The sequence below is a fragment of the Xyrauchen texanus genome, chromosome 48, assembly GCF_025860055.1.
Source record: "Xyrauchen texanus isolate HMW12.3.18 chromosome 48, RBS_HiC_50CHRs, whole genome shotgun sequence".
Classification (NCBI taxonomy): domain Eukaryota; kingdom Metazoa; phylum Chordata; class Actinopteri; order Cypriniformes; family Catostomidae; genus Xyrauchen; species Xyrauchen texanus.
Window position 1 is genome coordinate 8689937 of NC_068323.1, and position 9478 is coordinate 8699414.

Sequence of the window (9478 nt, forward strand, 5' to 3'; positions counted from 1 at the left end):
GGCGAGGCTTTTTAGGTCGGGTGGAATCGGTCATCTCTGATCCAGTTGGTTTTGTTGGCTTCAATGGCTGCAGCATACAAAAATGTGTATTGTACATTGTATTGTTTGACTCTTGTTACCAAAAAAAGACATTAAAACTTATTTTAAGTGGCTGATGTTTGTTTTATTTGAGTTACACTACAACACAACGTACCATAGACTTGAATATCAGGCAACATCTGTACACAACAAACGGCAATATTATACATCTCTTATTTTCCACAGTATATTTATATTGAATGAAAATGACATTTATAGCAAATTAAACACAAATTGTGTAATTACACCATATCTAGTATTTCAAAAGAAAAACAGCACAATCAAGTAAACAACGAACAATAAATAGAGTTAAATTTCAATTCTTTACATCCCAACACCACAACTCTTCAGAAGATTTGTAACTATGTTTTATTTAGGAAATCTACAAGATATTAAAATGAAGAAGCCCAATTCTCCATCGAATGACAAGCATCAATAAATAATCTTTATTCTTAAGTTTGATTGTGACATAAAGACCAAGCATTTTGTACAATAAGTAATTCTGGGACGTACATCCATAATACAAGATGAACTGAGATCAATATACAAAAAAATAAAACACACACAATCAAATGCACACAACACTAACCGGAACGGGAGGCGACGTCAGCGGTCAGTCTATTCGGATCTTCTGATTGGTCATCCTGTAGATGATGCTGTCATATCCTGGGTCCATGTTCCAAAGGTTGTATGAAATGGCGATGACGGCTAAAGCTAAAATGATCATCAGCCAGAGAACGATATTGAAGATGACGGCATACTCAAAGTTGTACTTGTACGCCAGGTTGTAGGGGCTAGCCGGGTTACTCTGCAACAACCACAAGCTAGTGTTAAAACGCTAGTCGCAAATTGAAAGTAGGTCAGTTTGTGGGACAGTTTCTACAGTAATGTAACCATGTATTTGTTTTGGAGCAAAACAAAAAGGTTATGTTTTATAAAAGGTGATAACCACAAAGACTAACCATATGCTACTGGTAAGAAATACATTAAAAATGACAACTAGCTAGCTAGCTAGCTAACTGCTACCCACTAAACAATCAACTTCTTACAGCAGTGGTCTTGATTCGATTCTTCCTTCTCATACCCTGATGAATAAAATCATTCTCAAAATGTGGAACCGTTTTAACAAGAACACATTTATAAATATAAAGACTTTCTAAGAGTAACAAACTAGCCTGACAGAAGGTAATTGCATTTAACTTACGATCTGTTTGGACTCAAGGATGGAGCGTGACTTCCTGGTCAGAGGAGCTTCAAACGACTTCACTGTGACGACTTCCACAACCGCGTTGTTTCCGTAGATGTTGGAGATGTCATCTGCGAACTTCATACACATAAACAAACACAGATTGAGGTCAGAGCAAAAGACACATTTCGAAACAGGGAACTAATTGGAGATGTCCCTTTTTTAAGCAAGTTTCTTCAGAAATGGTTGATTTCTGGAGTAGGCCACTATAAATCATCAGTTTTATAGTTGTGTAGTAAACTTTTAAGCTAACTTTACATGTACAAAAAGTCTCTTTAGATATATTACTCTGCAACACTGCGCAAATAATAATAACATTTATACATAATATCATATTCAATAGTAAAATGTAAAAATAATAAAAATAAATCCCAGATTTTTAAAAAAAAATTCTTTTGCACTTTTTAAAACACAATTCACTGTAGAAATCAAATGGTATAAAATAAGATTTGTTTTCAGATTATATATCCTGATACATTATATAAAATACATTTCTACTTATAAGGTATTTGCCAATGATATACTTAATTCAAGATATATTTTATAGAACAAATCATTTTATCTTATGCAATTTTACTTTAGAAAATGTCTCGTTATAAATGTGTTTACATATTTCTACAGGAAAACAAGGCAAAAATACAGATTGTTTTAGTAATATATATATACACACACACACACACACACACACACACACACACACATAAATATACACACATAATATATTTCGAAACATTCTTATAATAACAGATTTGCTTACAAGAAAAATACCATGAGATATGATGACTTGTTCAAGAAAGTATATCTTGAATTAATGTAATTTCGTACCCCTTGAGCTCAGAGCGCTTCGTCGGGCCAAAAAGGATGCTTACAGAAATGGGAATAAAACATTGTACAACCAGGACAGGAACAGGTAAGAGCTGAGGATACTAAGGAAATCAGAGTGGCTAAAAGAAGCTACTCTGAAAAGCTGAAAAAAATTACATTTTCAGCCAACGATCCTGCATCTGTGTGGAAAGGCCTAAAAGGCATCACCAAGTACAAGACACAACCCCCTTGCTCCGTAGAGTGTCAACTAATGGCTGATGAACTGAATGCGTTTTAATGCAGGTTTGAAAAGCCCAGTCTCACACCTCACCCCCACTCTGATTTTCACTTCATACATACAAACCAACACCTCCTGGAACCCCCCCCCTCCCCCCCCCTCCCCCCCCCCCTCCCTCCCTCCTCCATCTGCGAGGATGTGTGCCAGGTCTTTCAGAAACAAAAGGCTAGGAAAGCTCTGCACTGACCAACTGGCCCCCATCTTCACACAGATATTCAATAGATCACTGGAGGGGTATGAAGTTGTTTGAGAGACTGGATTTCGCCAACTTGAAGGACATCACTGGATCTCCTTCAGTTTGCTTACCTAGCAAACAGGTCTGTGGATGATGCTGTCAATATGGGTCTTATATCTTTTAACACCTCGACAGACCAGTGACCTAGGCAAGGATCCTATTTGTGGACTTCATTTCAATCTTTATTACCAGCAGGCCTGACCTAGCTATCAGAGCCCACCCTAATCTGTCAATGGATCACCAGCTTGCTGACAGATAGGCAGTAGCTAGTGAGACTGGGGAAACTAACATCCTAGTAATAGGAACCTCACTATTAGCACTGGTGCTCCTCAGGGATGCGTTTTCTCTCCACTGCTCTTCTCCCTGTACGAAAGACAGCACTGCAAAAGACCCCACTGTCAAGCTCCTGAAGTTTGCATTTGACAACATGGTCATCGGCGGTAGTGGGGTTGATCAGCTGGCTGTCTGTGCCTACTCGGCCATCATTAAGTCTGTCCTGTGTACATCTATAACTGTCTGGTTTGGTTCAGCCAACAAATCAGACAGAAGGACACTACAGCTGACCGTCAGGACTGCTGAGAGGATTACTGGTGCCCCCTATCCATCCTCAAAGACCTGTACGTCTCCAGAGTGAGGAAACATGCAGGTAGAATCACTCTAGACCCAACAACCTGCCCACTCACTCTTTGAACTGTTGTCCTCTTGAGTGCCAGGACATCCATGCACAAGAACAATTAAATGGCCTCCCCATAGTGCAATAATGTAAATACATACATAACTCACATATTGAATTCAATAATTGTACATACCCCTACCTTGCACATACATAACCACTTGCATATGTACGTACGCCATTCTGTTATATGTATGTCTATTTATACACTCTGTAATATCTCACTGTAATGTTCTGTGTGCACTTGTTTCTTCCAAAAAAAGAATCTTACATCTTACAAGTTCAATTTACATAAATTAAAATTACATAAGATTTCATATTAGCAAACTATAGTTTTGGCAAGATGTTTAGGACATCTACTTTATGCATGACAAGTACTTTTTCCAACAATTGTTTACAGGCCGATTGTTTCACTTTTAATTGACTATAATCACAATTCAATTGGGTCAGAAGTTTACATACAGCTTGAAAAATTCCACAAAAAGCCTTTAGGCAATTAGCTTCTGAGAAGCATACTGAAAAACAATCAAATAGAAATATGAATAAAAACAATAATTTTTTCTGTTTAAATGACAAACTATATGGGGTTTTGAAATGCAATTCTTGAAGTAACAATATGATTCGGTTTAATTTAAACATACAAATGTGTAATGCTAAAAATGTACACCTTGACCAGGTCTGCTTTGTGTCACTGGCAAGTAAAAGTGTGCCCTTTTACTGCATTATGTCGTAAAGTAAAAAGGAAGCATTTAAAACTTGGAGCCTTTGTTGTTTAAAGCCTTTATGTCAGTGAACATAAGAGAAAAACATGCATTTGACAGACGTCTTTGTGGACTCTACCTTCTGCAGAGCAGACGCCAGGACCCTGGTGGCATCCAGGAACTGAGGGGAGTCTGTGCCGTACCGGCGGGCGATCTCCTCCAGTCCCGCCAGCTCCAGAGAGTACAGGTCAGGAGCCGGGTCTTTAGCCAGATGCTTGTGTTTCTGCAACTAGATCAATCAAAAAAACAAATAGAAGTTTGCTGACAACGTCAACAACACAGAAGCAAAGGTAAAAAAAATCTATCTACGTAATTCTATTAACAAGGAGTGTCAAAGATGTTTTCTAATTTTGCACAAAGAAACAAAAAGCAAAGCAAAAACCCTTCTGAAATGATGTACAGCTGTTTTGCATGGGACAAAAGTGAGACTCACCAAGGCTGAGATGTCATACAGCACTTGAACTTCAGAAAGGAACAGAAGATCAGCCTAAAAAAAACAAAAAAACAATGTTAACCACCTCAAACCCAGATGGAGGTATATTTAGGTCGCTATGTCTATCTCATCTAGTCTAGGACGGCTTAGGTGTTTGCACACCCACTGAATGATGTTTCGATATGTAACTACTTTCACACGCTGTTCATTTCTGCAATAGAGAAGCTGGTTTCTTCTTTGAGAAACTGCCTTTAGTCCTACATGAAGTATGTTTGTGACAGTCTAGAACATTACAATTGTTTGGTATTGACAGAAACAAAACTATTTTTTTACGATACAATGTAGTGTTGTCATAAATACCGGTACCCCGGTACCAAGTCGGTACTCAAACAAAAAACATGTACGATACCAGAATTTCTGAAGGTACCGGTGTACCGGGTCTACCTGGTTCCCAATCAGAGTCGGGAACTTTCGAACGCTCACAACAAGCAAAAGATGACGACAAGCAATGTAGCTGCTGCTGCGGAGTCTCAACTGAATCTTGGTGAAAAGAAGTGGAAAAAGCCAGGTTTGGAAAATCATAGGTTAGGGAAACATCATAGATCAGCAAAAACCTATTTGTAAACGCTGCTTTCGCAATTTTCTGACGAAAGGAGGAAACACATCAAACTTAATAAAAGCAGCTGAAAGACAGACACCCGGATTTATTCAAGCAAATAAAGCAGGTGAGTTTAAAAGCATATTATCATTTGCATTAGGGCTGAAACGTTTAGTCGACATTATCGACAATGTCGAAAATAAAAAATCGCCGAGAACGTCGTTTGATCTCATTTAACATAACATGAGATCACATTAAACTGTAATGACGCGTGAGAGCAGCAGTTCATGCCTGATGGAGGAAGAATTACACAGATCAGTCCAGATGAACTCTAAACTTTCACAGCTTCATCTTATGTAGATCCCAAAGTATTAGGGAATTATTGCTTTGGTACCGAAAATGGTATTGAGTACCGTGAAATTTCACTGGTATTGGTACCGACTACTGAAATTTTGGTACCGTGACAACACTAATACAAAGTAAACCTCAGTGTTGTGGTTGAATAAGCACATGTATATTTGTGTATCTGTGCTGAGAACTGATGTTTGTTGGCTATATTGAACATGAGGTGAGAGGGTCATGTGACTGAGTCTTCACCTCGTTACTGCGGCTGAGAGACACGAGAGGAAGGGAAGTGAGGACGGATCCATCCTGTGACAGACGACCACGAATCTGTTGCAGAGTGACGGGCAGATCCTCAAACACAGTGTTGGCCATTCCCATCATATACAGCCTCTGAAAAACACAATAAACACACGTCTCTCAATACAAGCCACCCATAATATGTTACGTCACTTATTAGGGACCAACAAAGCAACTTTTGGGTGAATCACTTGAGGAATTTTTTAGGAAATGTTTCACTGTGAAACTTTACAAATAAATAAGAAACTGTATTTTAAATACAGAAAATTAAGTCTATTTTAAGACCAAGATCATTGAGCACATCTTCCTTCCAAGTCCTATAAATGAAAAAATAAAAATAAATCATTATTACTAAATAAAACGTACATACATTATGTGTAGCAAACACTGATGTGTACTATGATGTATTTATTTTATTACAATAAATGAGAATTAATCCTGTCACGACAATTTGAGATAACTGCGATTATTGTGCATTGTGATTAGTTGCATTTAACTGTCCAAATATGGTCATTTTAAACCAATATAGAAATGCCATAAATGGCATTTTCGTAACTTAATTTATCGTAACAGAGCTAATGAAAAATTTATTATTTTTTACATTTACGTCAATTTGGGTTGGAAATGTGCTCAATTGTCATAAAATTAGTCACAATGACTAAAACAGTCTTCATTTTATTTATGCAAAATATTGATTTTGAGGTGAAATATGTTCCAGATATTGCTTGACAATTTTCATGAGATTCACTCAATAATCTTAACAAAAACTAAACTCTAGTTTGTCTCTGAAACGGGCTGAACAATTAATCGTATAAATAATCCAGAATACAATTACGGCTGCTGCTAAAAACAAAAAAGTGTCAATTAAATCACATTTAGGTCCTGTTGCATCAAATTTTCTATTTAAACATTCTTTTTCTGCATGGATTGAGCGTTGCAACCAATCACACATGGCTGTTGTGCGCACAAATGCATTCAAATTAGTCTGTAGACCTGAATGAGTCTGATCCACAAATTTGTGATTTAGGTGTCATTTCTGTTCACGTTGTCGCATGACAATGAGTGCTGGAGATGCCTAGCCTGACGCTCAAAGAATCTTAAGAACTTCTCCAAAATGATCATCCATGAAATCATCTTGGATTCTCTAGGTCCTGTGTCACTATCTAAAATATCTAAGTAACACTTTCTATTGCTTTTCAAAATTAATAATCCTGATGTCAATACTGACAATTCTGAATTATTAGCATTAGGATTTGCACTACAGGTCTTATTGCATCAGATGAGCTGCTATGCATGTCTTATGTGGTTTAATGCTTGAGTCATAATGTTCATACCTCCTCACTGGGGGCGAGCTGCAAGACCACAGGGGTGCTGTCTGCAAAAAGAGTGTGCATGGTGTTTGCCACGCTGTCCAGAGTGAAAGGAACGGGCTGAAAGAAAAAGAGAAAAAAATAATTAAGAAATAAAAAAGGGGGGCCTGGGTAACTCCACTGGAGTCGTGAGTTCGATGTGCTGAGTGACTCCAGCCAGGTCTCCTAAGCAACCAAATTGGCCCGGTTGCTAGGGAGGGTAGAGTAAAATGGGGTGACCTTTTCGTGCTCACGATTTGTGGTTCTCGCTCACAATGGGGCGTGTGGCGAGTTGTGTGTGGATCGCAGAGAGTAGCATGAGCCTCCACATGCTGCGAGTCTCTGCGGTGTCATGCACAACGAGTCACGTGATCAGATGCGCGGATTGACGTCTCGGAAGCGGAGGCAACTGAGACTCGTCCTCCGCCACCTGGATTGAGGCGAGTAACCGCACAACACAAAGACCTACTAAGTAATGGGAATTGACCATTCTAAATTGGGAGCAAAGGGATCAAATTAAAAATAAGAAAAAAAAAATTATAATAATTTGATAAATAGAAAGAAATAAAGAGAAAGAAATAACATTAGAGATAGACAGACAGACAGACAAAGATAGATAGAGGAAAAAAACTAAACAAGCCGATAGATGGAAAGAAAAGAGCGATAGATAGAAGAAAAAACGACAAACAGACAGACAGTTAAAAGAGAAGTGCCAATGAAGAAATCAATCTTATGATACACAATAAGGGAAGTTCACCAGGGAAACTACACAATCCTGAAACACATGCAATTCTTCTGGAAAACTTGACAAAATAACAAACTTTCTTCTCTTTTTATGGGGAAATCTTCAACCTGACCTGTTCATTTAACCGTGACACATCAAATACACAATCTTTGTGCTAAATCAAAGACATCAAAACAAACAAGACTGACATAAACGCACATTATTTGAGTCCACGCACTACAGACTGATTGTGAAATAACTCGCACGTCAGAGAATGAACCGCTCACATTTTCAAGAGGGTAAGAGGAAAGGTTTTTGGGCAGGTCCAGACTGTCCATGCCACGGACGACGATCAGAGCGTTGGCCCGAGGGCGTTGGAACAGCGATCCAATGGATAGACCTGGCCAATCGAGATCCTGCAAACAAAAACCATCAGTTCAATAAAGTGTTTACCTAGACAATGTGTATTTTATTAAAGATTTAGAGAGACAGGGCACCTCTCGAATGGAGAAGCCCATGGTTAGGGCGACTAAATCAGGGATCTTTTCTCCTGATATAGGCCACTGTCCATCCCGGAAGGTCACATAGTGCGGGCTGCGTAAGATGGTCAAACTGTCCCCCAAAACACCTGAAAACAATACAGATTGAGACATATGGGGAAAACAGCATTTGTAATCACAAGCCATTAAAATGTACAATAACTTGAACAAGAATATATGAATACTAATATTGGAACTGCAATGAGATTTAAATATTTCTAAGCGTGCCTTTACTACTCTAAAACACTAAACTTATATCATAATAATAATACTAATGTGTATAACAATACTGATCCTTATGAAATGAAGCATGACTGTCACGTGACCTGCTCGAGCTTCCTATTCCACTGAGCATTTAACACTCAAACGTATTTGTTCTAGTTATTTCAAGCTTTTTAAAATAAAATATATAACGGAATAGACATACACAACTGGATTAAATTAACTGAATTCTATAAACAGGTTATATTCGATGGCACACATATTTATGGCTGCGGATTACGGCATCTCACTGCAGTCGCCATTAATGTTAAAAAGCACACATATCCGGCATAATAAACGCTCAGACAGGTCAATCGTGAAGTATAACGCAAATGTACCTGATAAAACGCTTAAAAGCGCAAATACTGCGCTGATAATTGCCCGATTCATCTCGGGAGGATTTTCTGATGGACTGCGCTTCCTCGCAACACAGGTCACATGACAAGAGCGTGACGCCATGCGTCATGACGTCACTGGGATTCTTTCGCGCTTCTGCTTTCTCGACTGTAATGGCAATTACTGCCCTTAAAGGAATATTCCGGGTTCAATAAAAGTTAAGCTCTTTCGACAGCATTTGCGGTATAAAGTCGAACACCATAAAAATTTGTTTCGACACGTCCCTCCATTTCTTTAAAAAAAAGCCAAAATCTAGGTGACAGTGAGGCACTTACAATGGAAGGGAATGGGGCTGTAAAACTGTAAACTTTAAGTACTCACTGCTTCAAAAGTATAGCCACAAGACGAAAACAATATGTGTTTTAACATGATTTTAATGTGATACAATTGCTTGCTAACCTTTTCTGTGTAAAGAACACGTCCCATGGAGACGTGACGCCA

At 38.4% G+C, this 9478-nt stretch overlaps 1 protein-coding gene across 1 annotated transcript; it reads right to left on the reverse strand.

Moving 5' to 3' along the window:
* Positions 1-142: 142 nt before the first annotated feature.
* LOC127639991 (renin receptor-like) lies at positions 143-9115 on the reverse strand. Its single transcript, XM_052122355.1, has 9 exons — positions 8980-9115; positions 8339-8469; positions 8129-8257; positions 7103-7198; positions 5724-5861; positions 4529-4582; positions 4175-4324; positions 1283-1402; positions 143-886 (listed from the first exon to the last, which is right to left on the reverse strand). Exons 1-9 carry the CDS (start codon positions 9098-9100, stop codon positions 692-694), a joined length of 1134 nt encoding a protein of 377 aa, XP_051978315.1. The 5' UTR covers positions 9101-9115; the 3' UTR covers positions 143-691.
* Positions 9116-9478: the final 363 nt, after the last annotated feature.

Coding starts and splice junctions, on each gene's coding strand:
- LOC127639991 (XM_052122355.1), bottom strand. CDS start 9,100: ATGGCGTCACGCTCTTGTCATGTGACCTGTGTTGCGAGGAAGCGCAGT. Junction 5,862..7,102: donor AGCTCGCCCCCAGTGAGGAG/GTATGAACATTA, acceptor TGTGTTTTTCAG/AGGCTGTATATGATGGGAAT. Junction 887..1,282: donor TCCTTGAGTCCAAACAGATC/GTAAGTTAAATG, acceptor TGGTTGTTGCAG/AGTAACCCGGCTAGCCCCTA.